Source organism: Gymnoscopelus microlampas (assembly GCF_963454915.1).
Source record: "Gymnoscopelus microlampas genome assembly, chromosome: 4".
Lineage (NCBI taxonomy): Eukaryota > Metazoa > Chordata > Actinopteri > Myctophiformes > Myctophidae > Gymnoscopelus > Gymnoscopelus microlampas.
This window is the reverse complement of record NC_139941.1, coordinates 34,258,730-34,278,587: the sequence shown is the minus strand read 5'-3', so window position 1 is coordinate 34,278,587 and position 19,858 is coordinate 34,258,730. Positions and strand designations below refer to the sequence as shown.

Here is a 19,858-nt window from a genome sequence, read left to right as displayed (position 1 = left end):
AGTAATATAGCCTTCAGTATTCAATAATTGATAGATCCTCATGAGCAAACATCCTGTATTTATCTGGTGTCCCCCTTTTCATGCATTTGCAGCATACTGCTACTATTACGTGATCCTATACAATACACGGTGCTGCAAGCATCAGCCAGTGTGTCCACACTCCAGCACTTTTACATCAGTCAAGGTCCCAGTCTAATTATGTACTCGTTCAAATGTAATAGTCCCCTTGGATTCTACAGTCACAGGAAATTGAATAAAACTCAACAGGGGTACAGAGAAGGCAAGACCCCGGTGAGAATTCAAAGTCAGGGGTAGCCTATGTTTCGCTTCAAGTCCCACTGCTCTGTGCTGTCCAGTCTACCATCTCAATACAAAAATATATGGGTTATTATTCCTGCTCTAACCACCACCAGGGAAAAGCACCACTATCTACGGGGCATCTACAGTACCCTCTAAAGCATTGGTTCTCAAAGTGGGGTCCGGGGACCCCCAGGGGTCCTTGGGGGGGATTCCAGTGGGTCCCCAGCAAAATGTGTTAATATAGCGTCACAATAATTTTTACCTTTTATACTTTGGCTATTCAAAAATAGCAGATCTACAAGCTCATAGCGCGGCACTCGGTGCCGCGCTATGAGCTGGTAGATCTGCTATTTTTGAAAAATCGTGAACATTTTTTAATATGTATATTTTTTAAGCAAACATTTCTAACTCAAATCTTTGCTTCTGGGGGTACCTGGCACAGCATATTTTCAGGTGGGGGTCCGCGACCACATACATATCAATTTGGGGGTCCTTGTCACGAAAAAGTTTGAGAACCACTGCTCTAAAGGGTCTACTAGCTCACAATGCGTTGCAGCAACAACACAGTGTGAGCTTTTAGATCCGTTATTTTTTTGTGCACAGGAATACGTAGTATATCAAGCCCTTCACACTGCATTTTGTTCAGAGCCAAAGGGGGTTTGACTGTAAATCGTTGACATGGTTCTCGGCTGCCAGCAGACTTTGATGTGAGAGTGGCAAAATAACACATGCCTTCTGGGACAAGATGTTCACAAATCCACTGTCAAACATTGTCATACATGCCGATACAGAAACAGACAATATTGCACCGACTATACACGCGGGCCGACACATACAGGCACAAACACAAGCACCACACGTAGACAGTACATAAATACAAATAACCCCAGAAAAGCTGTAGGCTATTTAAATGGCATAATTTATTTTTGTGCAAACAAACATACACACACACTGTACTTTATTCTCTCAGACGGCAGCTTAGAAAATACAATTATTGGAATGATATACTTGCGACTACCATAGGTACAGAGAACATGAAAAGTAATGGACGCAACAAAGACAATAAACATGAACAGGCAATGTTCTATTTAAAAAAAAGAAAACAGTAAACTGCTCGAATTTGAGAAGCAATGTAGCAATTATGGTGCTCCAGTCATGGATGGGTTTGATGCAACACCAAGACACCCACTCTTGTATGGGTATTATAATGTGTCTATTGTAAACCTCATATTAGTGGAAACGTGTCTATGGGCCCTCACTCTTAATGTAACACAATGAACCAGCCATCTTAATTTTGTAGCCTATTGACCAAACGCACATTGGAGCTCGATTATGTTCCCATTATCCCACTTGTGTTGATGGTGATAGTCGGGACTTGTAACAAACAGCAGGAATCATAATAGAAATGCCATTTAGGACATTCAAAGAAATGTCTCGTTTCCTAACCCAGGGGTTCCCGAACCTTTTCAGCTCTGGACCCAAAAGATACATTTGGTGTCACCCCGGGACGCAAACGTACACACACACACATTATAAATTAATAACTTATAAGCCCCATTTCAAAAATAGTGCTAATAGTCCATACAAGCTCACATGTCATGATGCAATGTGAACTTGTAGATCTAATATATATATATATATATATATATATTATAATTTTTTTGTCATGGAATTTGTTTGAATTCTGTTTTTCTTCTTTCTGAAATTCTTTGAATCATCAGAATTTTGGGGGGAAATCTTTTTAGATAAAAAAGAAATGGAGAAAATAAAAATAAAAATGGTTCTTTGACTCTAGGATTGGTCCCGGCCCATAGTTTGGGAACCACTGTCCCGGTCCTAACCCACTGTTACGGCTGAATCTCTGTGGAAACACTGCTGTTTATCCACTAGAGGGAACTATGTACTACACAGTCTGACAAACGAGGATGATGCAATGCCATCATCACATTCATCACTACACCTAATCACAATTTACATTCACATAGCATTTAATTCAAAAGAACGTACATTAACGATGCCATGATGCGCCTCATGCGGTAAGGCATGACATACTGTCAAGAGGTTTGCCTGACACAAAGGAACAGCGTCTTGACTCATGGCCGTAGAAGTCAGAAGTGACGCGTTGCATGTTCACTCGCTCAGTCAGTACCATTATGACTTTTTCATTAACACAACGTTACTGGGAGCCCTCTGTCCCTTTGCTCAAGCAAATAAGAGGCAGCCGCAGCATTTGTGCAGAAGTCACATAAATGGCTGTAAACTAGCAAATAAATATGCACAATTAAATACATCATCAGCGATTCCAGCATGGCCCCGGGGAAAATTAAATTATGCAGGTGGAGAGTAAAATAAATAATAAATGACCATTAGTAAAAGAGAATAAACTACATTCAGGCTCTTACTAATAAAGAGTGCTTGTAAAGGAAGGTGACCAATGCCCTCCTGTGGCCCTGTATGTATAGGAGCCATCTTAAAAGAGTCAAAGCTGCAGGGCTCAGTGCATCTCTTGATAATAACAGCTCGTCTACAGTACAATACTATGTCCTTCTGGTGCAAGAGTAGAAGCGTCACAGCAATGCATTTCAGTGTATACACTCCTCCCTTTTGTTTCCAGTTTATACATTTAAGAATCACTATTCACGCGGAAAAGCTCTACAGCTGCCAGCCTTGAGCCTGCATGACATGTCCTGCGCTTTTCAGGGAATGATTCAGCCCACAGGCCTGCTGCAGCAAGTACCTGAGAATAGCATGACTCACGCGCACGTTTCCATCCATTTTCCGAGGGTGAAAGGAATTCACCGTTCGCTCACTCCCGCTCACGTTCATAATAACCACCGGCGACGGCTTTGGCTATGACATTTTCGGCCGTTAGTCTTTGGTTAAAAGTAAGCAGTGCTTTCAGTAGGTGATTTAAGCTGGCGTCTTTGCCGACCTTCTCCATCCAGACGTTCAATAGTTCATGGATCCTGTCCTCGTGGTGGAGGTGGTCTTTGCTTTTGATCAGGTTGTCATTAATGCCCAGATGTCTAAAGAACCTCTTGTGATAGTCCACGTCCAAGTCCTCAAAGTATTCAAAACATTTCTTCAGAGACTCCTCGCCTGACCACAAACAAAAAAAATTAGAAAGACATTTCCATTAAGCATTCTTTAATTTAGAGCAATTGGTGCATTCTACGTTATCGTTGCTGTCTGGTAGAGCTGCATTGGGAACTCCTTATATGGTTATGGCTGAATTATAGTGACATGAGTGTGACCCTTAGCCAATTTTAATATAGAATATTTAACCAATATGAGACGCATTAAGAAAAGATTTTCCCTTTATAATAATTGTATTGGATCATTGGAAGTAAGGGTTTTGGACCTACAAGGTTTCCTCCCGACAGTGACGATATGCATATTCATATCTTGCAGCAAAACAGAGTTAATTCTAAAAACAACAAAACTCGTCTTCCCTTTGAATATTCCCATCAAAAGCATATTAATAGATTTGTCAGATTACTGACAAATCCATAAATGTGTTATTTTGTCATGATAACCGGTTACCTTTTACCTAGCTAGCTTTCTCCACTGTCAAAATTAATTAATAAATTTGAAATTAACAACCATGAAGAGACAGAAACAGTTCTGTTGTAGAAACCTAGTATCTCCTTTTCAACTTTTTATGTTTTTCTTTGTAAATTAATACCGTACTTCGTCACATTACAGTGTCACAAAAATAGCCGATCTACAAGCTCATGACGTGTCACAAGCGACGATATAACATCTGTAAGTGGACAGTAAGGAGGGAGTGAAAGGGATATTATCGTACCATTCAAAGGAATGAGCGATGGAATCGGGTCATCGTCCTGCAAAAGAAATAAAAGCAAATGGTAAACATTAATACAGTTCCATCTACTCTGAGATCTACAGTTTACTCATATTTTGCCATTGTCATGAATTGTGAAAAAAAAACACCTATGAATTTTACGGTTACTTAACATGTTAGTACCCAATGATCAGAAAGTCCTTCACTATATTAACATTATAAATTGTTTAATAATATGATTCAATGTAATCCAATGGGCACTTCTTTAAAAGTTTTGCTTTCATAAAAGAAAGGGGGAAAAAAAGAAAATACTACTCATCAGTCGAGAAAAAGGTTATATAAAATACGTTGTTATAACAGCATCAGCAATTGTGTTTGCATAACAAGTGTTGACATTCTGATTTGAACTTCTAGAGCTCAGTCTAGTCATAGATAAATAAACCAATTACCAAAGAACAGCTTGATCCTAGTAGCTCATTGATATTTTGGTGTAGTTCTGGCTAGCAATTAGGTCACCTATTACTTCAATTTCAATACTTAAAATTGTATCTCATTGAACTTACTAAGCCATACACATTTATTTGGCCTGGTGAATTTTAGGTATATTCCTACAGGGTCTAGAAAGGTTTGACCCAGATAACCTATATGTAAATAAAACTGCACTTTATGTCCCTGCTATTCCTAATTCTATGATCTAGAATTCCATTTAATTTTAATGAGCTTTAACAGCTTTTATTCAAATGTATCTCGTTTTACGGTCAGATCTTTTTTAAATGGTAAGGTGAAGCTACATGGCCAAATACGTTTGCATACTTGGAATATAAACCATCCTAAGTAATTGGCAGTTAATGGCCGATGAGCAGATGGGTCAAAGACACAATACCAACAAACCAGGAACCTTTCAATTTGGCGACCACTATTCCACTGAGCCACTAACGCCCGTAAATGTATAGCAACCCAATTTCAGAACAATCTTTTACCGTTCACTTTTATGTAAAGAATATTGCACAGCATTTTAATGAATCAAATGGTTGTACGTGATGATTGATTTATTGATTGGTTGTTTGATTGATTGGGGGGGCGGAATGGAGAGGAATCAGAGTAAGGGGTCAGCCAGACCAGTATAACCTAACCAGACAGACCTCGGGAAGTCTGCTGTTAAAAAGGCAGAGAGGGCAAGCATTGGGGGTCGGGAGGGGGGGGGGGGGGTTGCAGTTGTTAAAGGTTGGTGGTGGTGGTGGGGGTGAAGTTGTTATGGGGCTAGCCCCACCACCAAAGAAATAAAATAAAAATAATAATATATATATTCTCTATATGATTGACTCAGCTGTTGATAGAATGACACTATACAACACACACATCATTTGTAAACTATATTTGTGGTATTTTGCCATTACCAACACACAAACAAATACCGTAATATTTGTTTGTGTGTTGGTAATGTTTGTAAACATTGGCATAAAATGATTACATTACAATAAATAAACTACAAATCAAACTCTTTAAGAATGTATGTGAATAAAAACTAAGTTATTATGTTCAAAGCAGTCCTGACCTGGATTGGGCCTTACAGTGCAGTTAGAGAGCGAAAGACACAGGAATGCGTACATAGAGTACATGGCATGACGTATAAGTGAGATTGAAGTGTGTTGAGGAGTAGAGAACAGCCATCAACTACAGAGAGAGCTTAACTGGAGGTTGTTGAAAGTTAGAGAGAACTTTAAAAAGTATAGAATGGGAGAAAACTGTTTAGTAGAAAGATAGTAGGGCAGCATGATTGACACAAATAGATAGGTGTAGGGCTGGGCAATTAACCAAAATTATATGTACAATGGTGATGCACAAAAATAGCTGATCTGCAAGCTAACAACGCGTCACATCGCAACGCGTTGTGAGCCTGTAGATCAGCTATTTTCACCATTTTATTTTTCTAAAATAATCATTCATTAATAGTAATCGAGGCAAGTTTGAAATAATCATGATATTGATTTGAAGTCATATCGCCCAGCCCTAGCAGGTAAGTACTGTAGGTAGTAAGTAGGTAGGTAGGTAGGTAGTTAGGTAGGTAAGTAGTTGGGTAGGTAGGCAGGCAGGCAGGCAGAGTGAAGACAAGCATGCATGGATGCTGCTGCTCTCACCCTCAGCTGCCGGGGGACCACGTAGCTGGGCTGGGGTGAGTATATCGGGAGGTAATAGGTAGTAGAGCATGGGGGAGGAGCGGGTGCACTGGGAAGCTGGCTGGAGAGGAGGCTGCTTTGCGAGTTACTGGCAGTGTTGGCCAGGCTGTCCCCCAACCCGGTGTCCTCGTCTTCCTCGAGGCCTGACGGTTTGCCAGTGGGGCCGGCTGCCCTCACCGCTCGCTGGCAGTGCTGAGGGAGCAGGCACAGCCTGTCGTCTTCGCGTGTCATCGCGTGGTTTTGCCTGTTCTGACTCTCCTCCGTGGAAGGAGCAGACGTCATTTTGTCCTAGAGAGGAGGGATAAGGATGGAGCAATCCTGTCTAGTCAGTTCGAGACTCCTAATGTAGATGGCTTGACAGGGTGGTATAATGCCTACTGAAATGATGCTACTGTACCAGTAAAGTAGTAGCTTTAAATTGGGCATATATCTCCTACAGCCAACGTCTTAGCATAACTGTGCTGATGTATGATTTCAAGGCCAGTGTCGTTTTTTTGTGTGGAATTTATTCCAAAGGATGTCTATGGCAGCCCATAGAACCGATTGGTCACTTTTATGAAACTTGGCATGCTGATAGAGGACAATATCCCCTATTCACACAGCACATTTTGAGGCCTCATGACCTTTTCTCTCGTGCCACCAACAGAACAAACATTCTACATTTAAACATCATCTCCTGACCAATTTATTGTACAGTCATCAAACTGAACCCAGAGAGGCATCTCTTCATGGACAACTCATTTGCCACCACTAAGTCCACCATATTCATAATACACTCTTCCCACAGATTTTGTCCCTTTGAATAATTCATACTCAATAAATAAATAAATGTTCTAGAATGATGTTCGGACACCGGTCATCACAAGGTGAAACTGATGTGCTGGATCAAATTTGGTGCAACAAAATGTCTTTCATATTATAAGTCCTTGGTTCATGGCGTATCATTACCAGCTACAGAAACCCAAAACCAACTCCCCATTCCTCCTCCACATGGCACCTATACTGTACATTGCCACTTGTGATATTTGTGGATGTCTTTCTCCCCTTTAAAATCTAGTCTTACGTTTTTAGATAAAAGGTTGCTTTCTCAATCTGTAATAAAAAGCAGCTTAGCCTTGTACCAAGTCCATCAAAACAAAATAAGCAGGTAAGTAGCCTTGGGAATCAACGGTTCCCCAACCATGTGGCCTATGGGTCAGGAGCTCATCTCTTATCTCCTTAGCATGAGGCAGCTTGATGTACAAGTACATGATGCTAGTATGTCATAGGGACTTAACCCCCAATCCAACCCCTGATGCTGAGTGCCAAGCAGTGGGCATTAAGGTACCATTTTAATAGTTATTGGTATGACTCTGCCAGGGATTGAACCCCCAACCTCCCAATCTTAGGGTGGACACCTACAGTATCTAGGAGATCAAGGTTATTCTGTCCATGCTCTTGTTTTAAATTGCTATGGATAAGAAACCTCCCAATCTTAGGGTGGACACTTATCTAGGAGATCAAGGTTATTCTGCCCATGCTCTTTGTTTTAAATTGCTATGGATAAGAGAGTCAAGCTGAAGTTTGAAAATATAAAATGAGTTACTCACCACGACAACCTTCAGACTGTCATTTCTATCACTCTGGGAACCTGTGAGAGAGGAACTGTGGAGTGAGTGAGGGCACGCTAAGGAAATAAACCAATGACAAACACAATTTTCATATTGTTGCATTTAACATTTACATGCATCTATTTTTAGGACTAAAATTTTTTATAAATATTTTTCTTTTCATAAGATTCTGTTTCTGCTGTAGCGGTTTCCATAGAAACTGATTTTCAGAAGGAAGAACGCAGCTACGATAAAAAGAAGGGTTATGCACTTTTATATGAACCAAATAACTATTAACACCAAAGCTAGCCACAAATGGATTTAACTTTCAAGAAGGTCAAACACAGTTGTAAAAGTTGACCCGAAGTCCTCACCTGCACTATAAGACTCGAGAATTATTTGTATCACAGCGTGCGTGTATGCAGTACCATGACAATTAATAAATGTCTAATTTGTTCAAGCCAATTTAGAAAGGCATTGCCAAATTCCCAATTGGTCACACTCATTTGCAGAAAACAGATTCTGAAATGTATTACCTTTTCTACTTTATTTAGACAATTGGGGATCAGAAAAGATCAGATAAGATAAGATACAATAGTCGTAACAGCAGTAAGAGTGAAACTCAGGGGAGGTACAGGTAAGAACCAAAGTAAATTATAAATCAAATTAAATACAATTAACACAGGTCTCCAGAAAATATTGCCATGATGTGGTCAACACACTAGCCAGTCAGCAACTAGCCGGCATGTTAAAAAAAAAAGGATTCTGATTCTTACCCGTCTGTGTTTGATGTCTCCGTCTCTTCCAAAGACATACCAAGGCAACCACCAAAACCACAGCAACCAGTAGTGCCAGGGATATAATTATCACAGCAACTGTTGATTGAGCACAAGAAATAATCAGCATCCATTACTACTACTAAGTGATGGCTCATGGCTGCAAATGACGTCACAATTACAATCCGTTTGCAGCAACTTACTATATCAATTCTTCTATACTGTATAGTTTTAGAAGAAAGCAGATGGTGATGGCATTCCTATTATTGTCCATTTCAGGGGGGAAATAAAGTAAAGAAATCCAAACATCTTATATTCTACATTTGTAGAATGTATGTTGGTAGTATTAGAGAACTAAACTAGCCCAAAGTAGGACAGGATTATTCTACATCAACAATAAATATTACAATATTTTAAATGCCAAAAGGACCATAACATTGCATACATTGTCTACATGTGTATTTGAATTGAAGTGATATTTTTGGTTAAAACTAAATGTTTTTTTGTTATAAAAGGTTAAAGCGCTATATTCTTATATTATAATCATTGCCATGGAGTGTTTGTTCAGTAACAGGGTTTCCCTATCTCTCCAGCTCTTTAATACACTTTCAATTGGGTCAACAATTTCATCCAATCAGGAGAGAGAACCCACGTGTTTGAATTTTATGGTGTACAAAGTCTGCACTTTTTTTGTTTTTGTTTCATCACCTACTATTTTATTTGTTTATCCTGTATGGGTTCTTTCTCATGATTGGATGAAATTGGTATCCTGACCTACTTTCTGTTTACTACAGAGCTGGAGAGACAGTCCCTCTTACTGAACAAACACTCAATAGAAAATAATTACAATTAGGAATGAATATAGAACTATTAAATACTTGTAGTAATGATAATAATAATCACTTACACCCCCTTTAATGTCTTTCCTATATATTTTTATTTGTGACTTGTGAGCAGCCCGTGAAAATATAACACTTGTAAATTCTATCTGCTACACCAGGAAGTTTTATAGCACTTTTTGGCCAACCTTGGACTGGTAAATGTGCTTTATAAATGAATAAAGTTTGAGTTTGGACTCGAGAAACAGCGACCACTTATGAATACATATGGGTGGGTCTTTCTAGGCTACATCAGAGCCTTCACTTGTTGATACGTTCTTCCAACTGTTTTGATAGGTAGAAACACAATTGAGCTTTCCTGACAATGAGCCTGAAAGACTAACAAAGGTGATCTGGAAACGCTTTTATTTTTTTGTATTTTTTTGGGGGGGTTATGCCTTTATTTATAGAGGGATAGGGAAAGTAGGCTGACATGACATGGGGAGAGAGATGGGGGGGGTGACAAGCAGCAAAGGTCGTCGGGAACGGGAGTCGAACCCGCGACACGCTGTCGGGCTGGCATTGCAGCCTAGGGTGCCTGGACCGTCACGCTACGGCCCAGGCCGGTAAAATGCTTTTACTTTGATAAAATATAGGCTATTGTCATTCATATCTTTGGTGACATAATATACAATGAAAATAAGTGGATATACCAAACTATAATATATACACATGTGCAAAAGGGGAAAAATAGACTCCATTCCTATTTTAGCAGGGCACATGCTCTCTACACATCTGGTGTATCTGGTACGATGGACATCAATTGGAGCCTTCCAGATGTAAATTCCACGCATGGATGCGTATTGATGCGTCTGGTGTAGCACCGGCATTAATATACAACTCTGTGTATTATTATTCTTTTCAACATTTCTCACGGTGCTTATCCACTATCGGTCTCATGTCTCAGTAATTGATGTGTGTAACCTGTGTGGCTGGCTCTCCAATATCTATCATTGTAGCAGAAAGGTATTCCTTTCACAGAAAAGGAATCAAGAGATGTGTGATTTCTTTAGCTAATGAAAAGTTAGCAATTTCTTGTGTGCCGACAGGTGTGTCATAAAGCCTCAAGTGTACAAAGGGAGCATAATAGTAAGTTTGCTTTGGAACAGAGGCGATGATTATACATTTCCAAATTAGATGGTGTTGTACCTGAGCCAGTGCTGGGGCTGGATGGTGTTTTCTTGCAGACTGTGTTGGCGGTAGCAGTACAGTTCCTCACCTTCACTTCACCTTCTCGACATCTAGTTTGAAAGCACGAGGAAAAGACAAAACGAAGGCACAAAAATCATTACAACGGCTAAGGTCGCCTGAGGAGCACATTACATTTGAGAAATGGTTGCCATAAAAAGGAATATTCTCCCATGATTCATTTGAATGAAATAACTGGAGGGCCTGTTCTATATTCTCCATCCCGTTAGCTCACCTTGAACACTTTTTGCAGATCTCGCATGCCTGATCAGGGGCACAAAACGTCCCTGGTTTGCACTGGCATTCAGTGTTCTGGATGGATGTACATGGCCTTACAACATGCTGGTCTGAAAGGAGAAAAAAGTTTTACGCTGATGCTTTGAGGATTTGAGCACTAATAAAAGTTTAAGTGTAGATTTTTCTTTTCACTCACTAGTGATGAATAATGTAAAATCTATCTAGCAAAATTACCTGAACGACAGTTGGTGCACTTCAAACACTGTCTCTGCAGGCCGTTTTCATGTTCCGTGTACGTGCCAAAGTCACAATCCTCACAAATGCCTTTCTCTCCTGTTGTAGTGCACGATGACTGCACATGAGTACCTGTTCAAATACATTGTCACTCAGTGTGGTGTTTTTTAAAGCTTGATTTATACTTTGTCATTCAACAATGTCACATGCCAACAATATCAGTAGGCCACGGACCCCCATCTGTGACACACCACTACGAAATAATTGGTTATCAGTGTTTATAAGGAATTCACTAACAAAACAAATACATTATTTCTGTATGGCGGTGTTATTTTTAAATGAGATATCAGTAATTCCCTGATATGATGACCTCTATTGATGTCTTTCAAACCACTTTACATATAAGGCATTTTGCTGATAGTTTTACCCAGAGTGCAACAGAAGAAATGGGCATCAAATCCTAGATTACACAAAGTACACACAACTAAGAGTACAAGGACACGTGAAAAGAAACACGCACTATTCCATATAATAGTAACTAAGCCTGAATCCTATAATATGAATTAATACTGCACAAATGTTACACGAACAAGCAAAGCGTAGGCCCATACAGTCAAATGCGTATTGTTAATTTAACTCTGACAGAGAGTAGAATACACTCTTGAGTGTATTCACAGAATGTACACAGAGTTAAATGAACACTCAGGATTCTACAGTGTAATGCTCAGAAAGGTGAAACTGGATGATCGGGTAAAGAAGGAAAAACAACAATTGAGGGTAGAGTAGAGAGGAGGACAAAATGTGAGGAACGAGATTTGATTAACCCATTAAGACCTGGAACGCATCTGTGTCACTTTTTCATTTGAGCTAAAAAAGCATTATTTTACACTTTGGCTATTCAAAAATAGCAGATCTACAAGCTCATAGCGCGGCACCGAGTGCCGCGCTACGAGCTTGTGGATCTGCGATTTTTGAAAAATCGTGAAAATGTGCGCAAATCTTTTAATATATATATTTTTAAAGCAAACATTTTCAACTCAAATCTTTGCTTCTGGGACCCCCCGGAACAAAATATTTTGAGATGGGGGTCAGCGGCCAAATACATATAATTTTGGGGGTCCTTGACATGCGAAAGTTTGAGCACCACTGATATAGAAACATAGGCTTTTTTTCAGAATACTGTTGGGATTTAGACACAGATTTAGACACACACGCACGACACCGAGAACGTTCAACCGATTGTCAACACCACTTAGTCTAAATAACGGCCTCTGGCCATTAGGCTATGGGCTCTCGTGATGGATTTGAGCTGGTGACAATGCTCTGTGTCTCGGTGGACGTTGATGATTGAGCGTGGTTCCATGTGGCTCACCAGCTGGGCACTTTAGGCAGCAGATGTCTTTGTCCTGGTACTCCGTTTCTCTGCAGGTGTGCCGCCGCAGCCTGCTTCTGGCATCACCGGCGTCACCTTGCTCGCCTCCTTCAGCCAATCCAGTGTTCGACCGTGACGGTGTCGCCGCCGCCGTCGTCAGTTTGAGGACCCAGATTAACGTGAAAATGACCTGGGAGAAACGTTGGGAGATTAGTGACACACATTTGTAGTTTTGATTCCTTCATATTGGGCTAATTTGAGGCGAGACGCTTTGAGATTCTCTTGTTTTGTTCTTAACTGAAAATTGTTTTTTTTAACCCATTGAGACCTGAAGCCGATTCTACACGTCTCCTAAATCCCAACAGTTTTCTGAAAAACGTATGTTTCTATATCAGTGGTGCTCAATCTTTTTCATGTCAAGGACCCCCAAAATGATATGTATCTGGCCGCGAACCCCATCAAAATATTTTGTACCAGGGACCCCCAGAAGCAAAGATTTTAGTTAAAAATGTTCGCTTTAAAAATATATATATATTCAAAGATTTGCACACATTTTCACGATTTTTCAAAAATAGCCCAAAGTGTAAAAATAATGCCTTTTAGCTCAAATCTAAAAATGAGACAGTTCCAGGTCTCAATGGGTTAACTGAAAATTGTTTTTTTTAATGATCTTGCAACTGTTCCCTCATCTTTCCATGCTCTATGACTGGGAAAACATCCTGTCAAGGAGGCCCAGAATGTCATAATTTAGCAAAATGGTAGCAAATGGTAGCATTTAGCAAAGCCACTTGGCCTTTGAGGGCATGAAGGCCAAATGCAAGGGCAAGCAAATAAAACGATATTATTTAAAGTCCATGGAAATAATAATTCATTGAAGTGTTACAGATTATTTTATTTTTAAATAGTATGAAATAAATAAAAAGAGATCTTCATTTCACAAAATATCCTAATGTGTAAAGGTTATTAAAATGTTCAATTTTTGGGTTTAAAATGATAGAAACAAGTTTCACTCTCATGTGACACTACACACTGGGCTACTACACAAGTTAACCAGCGATCTCGCCCAGATGTTGTTTGGCCTATTTACACGCACCAATGCAAAGTGATGACATACATAGATACTGTTGTTTAGACTAGAAAGATGTTCAAGAGCAAATAAATCATGGTATCTTTGTCACTCTGCACTCCTACAGGTGCAAAATCTCCATCTCTTTTTAAATCGGCACTACTGAAGTAACTTATCTCTCAAGCTTTATTTTATAGACTTGATTTATAGACTAGATTTTATAGGCTTGATTTTCCCTAAAATAGACAGTCAGAAAATTACATTTACAATCTAGGCATTCTTGGCCTTCATAAGAGCAACTTATAACTGTCAACTAACAACATATTAAAGTGCTTAGTTAATTAAACTCCAAAAAGGAAGAGTGTAATATAACCATGGACTTGACAGTGAAGATTGTGACATCACTGTCTGACCGCGCCCCTGTAAAGTCCCCCCAGGCGTTTATGATTCCGGCGGCCCTGGTGTCAGGGTTGCCAGATCTGCTTATTATAATTTCACTGCAAGATTTTATTTGAAAATAGCCGATCAACAAGCTCACAACGCGTCGCATCGCGACGCGTTGTGAGCTTGTAGATCTGCTATTTTCAAATAGCTGATGTATATGTTAAAGTGTTAAAAATGTGGCCCATAGTCGCTTCTTTTGGGCTGGTTGTCCTAGACCTGGTTGCTTGTTTCTCTCACAGAATCTGGCAAAACGGCCTGGTGTGCGTCTTAACCACGAGGCCATCTGCGTCCCCAAAATAAAGGTATTTTGAAATAAAGATAGTTTGGGGTTCTAATATTATTTCACTTTACGTTGCCCGATAAGACTTGAGAATCTCAACAAGACACCGGTGTTTCAAAAACGTATTAACAGAAAAGAAGCAGAGGAGAAACGGTGCAAACAGCTGGGGCAGGGCATCAAGGCCACTGTGGCCTTGAGCATATCAATTTTGGAGGGGCATACTGAGGGTATGGTGGCCATGGCCTCCATGAAATTCCTGCCTTTTGTCCAGGTATTCCCGGGGACTCCCTGGACACAAGGGGAATAATTCCCCTACCCCTATATGTACATAAAGAGTAAAGACTAACTAAGCCACATGCTATCGGTCTAGGTTTGGATTATTAAGCAGTTCTCCTCACAAGAAACTGCTTGTTTACAAAGTTAATCTCCATCTCATTCATGGGAAACCACAGCAGAACCAGTTAATGTGAAGCCTTCTAAGTCACATTCTGGATCAACTTCCTTGTTTGTGTTGAGACTTGAGTGTTAAATCCACCCTGTTATATTTGAACCAATGGAATGAATGCATATGGGATCAGGCCACTGTCTGTGCTGCATGTTCAAAGGTCATCTATGAGGAATGGCAGGGGGGTTAAGCCCTCTAATTACTCACACTGTAGCTATGGGCAAAAGTGCTCACAATGTGACATAATTAGTTACAAAGCTAAAACAAATGCTGCTGTTGCTCTGTGAATAGCAGTACAAGTAAACAGACAGGAAAAATAAACAATAGTCTACACTCAGTGCTTAACCCGCTTAACAACAGACAACAAATCTCAAGTTCTGTTATGACCCACATACGGCAGATCGAGTCACAAGACCGGTGATCACACCCAACAGGCTTATTGCTCAACTTTTTTTTTTTTTACCTGTGCCGCCCATGGTGCCACCCTACCGTGCTATGCGCACATGCGTAGTACCACGCGCATTAATGATCTAATCTTCTGCATGCCTGCCTGGAAGTGCCTGCACGCGGTGTGTCAGTCAGTGCCAGGCCGACATGATGCACCACATGAAGGTTTTACAAGCCATCACAAACAGACAGCGACTGTCTGCACCTCTCCCATCCGCCTGTGAGTGAGCTCTCATCTCGGGGAAGCCAGATGCCACTTATGAGAGCACTCTGACAGTGGGTGTCTTGGTGGCACACGCATTTGTTTATGTTTATTCAGCTTTCAAGCACGATCACAGATGTTTAAAAAAGACGGGTGCCATTAAAAACACTGCATTTCACGCATGAATGATAAGGCCATACAATACAGGCTTAGTACAAAGCCTACATGTAGTGTATTGCCGCATGCGTGCACTGACTTACATCATGTAGCCTCTACTGTCATGTTTTGTCCACACAGCTATCGTCACTCACTATCATGTGTGTTGAGACTCTAGTCTTGGCCAAGGTTTTTAGGCCTATCTCCCCCGGACAGCATGAGACAGTTCATGCTTGTACTGTATTTCTTCTAGGCTTGATTGCTGTGACTGGTATTGACCAGGCAGGCATCACTGCAGCTTGTGAGAAAGCAATTGCACATCTCACCAGGTAGCAACAAAAGTATGACCACATCAAACCTTTCCTGGCCTCGCTCCCTGCTCATTTCAGAACTGATTGAAAAATACAAAAATGTAAAGGCTATCTTTCTGATCTCGTAGGCCTACACAGACACACTCCAGTTAGATCTTGGAGGTCGGCGGACCAGCCAGGCTCTGGGATAGCCTACACCATTGGTTCTCAAAGTGGGGTCCGGGGACCCCCAGGGGTCCTTGAGGGAGTTCCAGGGGGTCCCCAGCTAAATGATAGATTAGGCACCAAATGGACCCTAATGGGTCTGTAGCTCTGAGAGTGTACAAATGGAACCAAATGGGGTCCAAACGGGTCCATTTGGTTCCATTTGTACACTCTCAGAGTTAAATTGACATAGATTTTACAATATAAATTGCGGTCCAAGTGATAGAAATGCCATTAAATGGGGGTCTGTAGCCCTAATGCATGTCAAACTGGGGGTCCTTGAAATTAAAATGGTTGAGAATCACTGCTAGACCCGTAAAAAATCTTCTCTTATGGGGGTCCCTGGCATATCTTTTGAAATGGGGGTCTGTGGGCTAATAACTGTCAATTTGGGGGTCCTTAACATGAAAAAGTTTGAGAACCACTGGCCTACACCTCCATATTAGATCGGTCCAGTCCGTTATGGGTTTAAATCTTCACTCAAGACTCATGTCTCCTTGGCCTTTCACTGTTAGTTGACCCAGAGTCCCCTGACCTCTTGATGGATAATAGGCCCTACTGTTTTTGTCTTTCATTTGTGTCATGTTCTTCTGTCCCGTTTTTCTCATTACAACCTTTTTCTGCTGTTTTGATTTTTCTACAGTGGCTACTTTGATCAACAACGGTTGTCTTTCTTAAATGTGCTTCACAAATAACGTTGTGTTGTCGCCAGCGGCAAAATAAAATGGGCACGAGTAGCAGGCCTAATAAAAAACGATAATGTGGCATAACATTATTATTCCAATCGTAGCCTACCACTATTTGTGATTCCGTTTAATCGTCTGCTTTCAGCTTTCTCAGCTACTGACAAAATGTACTTTTACAATATTACTGACCCCGACAGTGCCGAGGACAGACAGATAGTAATGGAATGTCACACACTCCAGCCAAAACGTCATGAGGCGATCAGTCCACACGAGTTGGCTTTTGACGAGTAAACGTGACAAGTGTGTATGTGACATTCTTTGACTTCGTGGAAAACTGGTAAAAGTAACGAATAAGTTCACTTTCCTAACTTTCCAAACTGAAGCATTTCTGGTTGAAGGAACGATCCCACTCTCGTCTCTCACTAGCCATGGGTCACACGACGGTCATCTGTCACGACCGTCATGGATGAACTTCAACCTGGTCCCCCCCCTTTTGGTCCGTACATCTAAATAAACGTTCAGATTTCAAATATAAAGTGCTTATTCCATGGCCACTGATGTTAAAATTATGTACGGGCCCTCAGAAGTACCCGTAGCTTACGTATTGTTCAATAAAAAGCATTTTAATCCGATTGGTGGCCATTTTCTCATAGTTATAAATAATGTATCAGAGTGCAATACACCTCCCAACCGATAGGGTCGCATAGTTGAAAGCATAGGCTAAAATACGGAGAAAATGGCCACCGATTTGATTAAAATGCTTTTTACTGAACAATACAAAATATGCGGGTACTTCTGAGGGGCCGTACATAATTGTAACATTTGTGGCCATGGGGTAAGCACTTTATATTGGAAATATGAACGTTTATATTGGAAATATGAACGTTTATGTATATGTACGGGCCAAAAGGGGAGAAAGTTCATCCATATGACAGTCATGTATCAGGGATAGTGTCCCAACACAGTGTGTAGGCCCACCGCCGGCGGCACCCGCGGACTGCTAACAACAATGTTACATGTTTCCACTTTGGATTATTACATACATTCCGCCACTCAACAACACCATGACCACTTACCATATACTGTGAGCTGCCCATAGCTGCCAAAGAGTCGTCGAAAGCTACGATCATCAGCGACTACATCCCAACTCAGGTCTTCTAGGAATGATTTGGACGCAACAAGTCAACACAACACCTCTCTCTCTCCAGTGAAAAGTTTCTAATGCTGGAAGAGTTTCTTCCCAGCGCCGGGAGTGCAAACATCAAGCCACGCCCCCTGCTATGGGCATCAGGTTGTCTGCAGTGTTGCCACGTCGGTTTAATATAAGCGACTTTGGGCTTGTTTTTATGTAAAGTTGCTTGTACATATTGGTAGTTACTTGCGGGTTGCGTTTTTTTGGGCTTGTTTCTAAAGTGTACTTACTTATTTTGGGCTTGTTTCCACATTTTTTTATTGTTATTTAAACCAGTGGTTCGAAAATATGTTTCATGAAAATGTTTTGTGCCAGGGTGCATTTGTGTTGTTAGAATGTGACAACAAACAAATGTTTTAGTTCCCAGATTAGATCGGCTATTTTCAAATGGCCAAATCAGGGTTAAAGTGCGCATGTTTCGATGAATTGAGGACAAAGGACCCCAATGGAAACCAGCCATAGTGCTTTCTTGGGTTTTAAATCCTCTTAACAGACCTTGTATTGAACTGTACTTTCCTGTACTTGTTTTTGCAAACTGTTAATTAAGTATTCAATCAATCAATCAATCAATCAATCAATCAGTTGCTTATTTTGGGCTCGTTTTCCTAGACCTGGTTGCTTATTTCTCTCACAAAATATGGCAACCCTGGTTGTCCGTCCTCTGGCACTTGTTTTGGAGGGCCTTCTAAAAGCGGGCTAATGCAATGTGTGTGGTATGTGAAGTCATGAAACTGTAAATACAAACAGAAACAACAAATGGAAGCAAACTGTAGTCAAAAGAAAACCCTCATCAAATGACAGAAAAAATAGCCCCACACTGACCACTCTGCAAGGGTCAAGGCGCTTGTCTGGGCATGTTCCCCATGGGCCTAGAGTTAATTGAAAGCTCAATTCACTTGCATTTATTTAATGGAACTGTCAATGACCATTGAGAGGTGTGTTGTTGCTGTTGTTTTTTTGTTAGTTTTTTCCCCCCATTTATTTATTAATTAGGGCTATTAATTAGGGGTTCGGTGTCTTGCTCAAGGACACTTCGGCACTAACACAGGGGGCGCCAGGGATCGGCAGGGGAACGATTAGCCAGCCTACTACCCTTTATGGCTGTTGACTGGGGGGAAATGAGTTATAACCACAAGTAGAGATAGAGCCCTGTGACAGTAAGCCCTAATGTATAAACGGTTATTTCCACAAACAGGTTTATCAGAAATGTCACAAACTCTAACACTAATTGTTCTTCTGTTATGTGTGTCAGTTGTACATTATCTATTATGCAGTTGTCTGTAACATGGAGATACAGTCACACAGGAAGCAGTGAGTTAATCTGCTACAGACATTGTCTGAGGACGTGTGGAATGATTAGGAAGACACTGATCAGTTGACATCAGTATGTCGTTTTGACAGTTTGAAACAGGAAAGAGAAAACATGGGGATATTTATGCTTTTGTCGTGGCCCAGACAAGACCCGGCCATAACAGCTCTGCCTTGTGCCTCAGGTTGCCGAGTGGGAGTGTGGGGTTCGATCACAGCTTGGTACGAATCACTACACATTGTTGCAATAACTGAACACAGACCACATAGTCTTCATTTTAGCCCTAAATACGTTTGGCCCTATACTAAGCAAATAAGTAAGTACGTAGGCCTAAGCAATATGTAGTCCTAGAGCCTAAAGTCAGGCTAAAGTTAGTACTGTATAATATACTACCACACTAAAACAATACTTGAGATGGATAGTCGTTAAATGATCCAGTCCGGACGTCCGAACGCAGAAGATGATGTTTTCGCCCCTGTCCGTGTCCGCCAACTTTTCATGCACAGTTGCGCACTCCCAAAGGAAGAACCGCAACACCAATTTGTCAAATCAGCCTCATG

At 40.8% G+C, this 19,858-nt stretch overlaps 1 protein-coding gene across 2 annotated transcripts; it reads right to left on the bottom strand.

The window, feature by feature from the left end:
• Positions 1-1,162: 1,162 nt before the first annotated feature.
• hdr (hematopoietic death receptor) lies at positions 1,163-18,010 on the bottom strand. 2 transcript variants are annotated; one of them, XM_084054819.1, is made up of 10 exons: positions 17,874-18,010; positions 12,557-12,746; positions 11,185-11,316; positions 10,949-11,060; positions 10,675-10,766; positions 8,648-8,746; positions 7,872-7,912; positions 6,244-6,570; positions 4,109-4,145; positions 1,163-3,399 (listed from the first exon to the last, which is right to left on the bottom strand). In XM_084054819.1, the coding sequence occupies exons 1-10, from the start codon at positions 17,925-17,927 to the stop codon at positions 3,107-3,109; spliced, it is 1,377 nt and encodes a 458-aa protein (XP_083910945.1). In that variant the 5' UTR covers positions 17,928-18,010; the 3' UTR covers positions 1,163-3,106. The 2 variants fall into 2 exon arrangements, with proteins under 2 accessions (XP_083910945.1, XP_083910946.1); XM_084054820.1 differs by having other exon boundaries at positions 6,460-6,570.
• Between the last annotated feature and the right edge of the window lie 1,848 nt (positions 18,011-19,858).

What these genes read in the sequence shown, in the direction of transcription:
- hdr (XM_084054819.1), bottom strand. Translation starts at nt 17,927, where the DNA reads ATGATCGTAGCTTTCGACGACTCTTTGGCAGCTATGGGCAGCTCACAG. An exon ending in TGGGCAGCTCACAGTATATG is followed by an intron (nt 12,747 to 17,873) that starts GTAAGTGGTCAT and finishes CGTTTCTCCCAG; the next exon opens with GTCATTTTCACGTTAATCTG. An exon ending in TGGTCCCCCGGCAGCTGAGG is followed by an intron (nt 4,146 to 6,243) that starts GTGAGAGCAGCA and finishes TTTCTTTTGCAG; the next exon opens with GACGATGACCCGATTCCATC.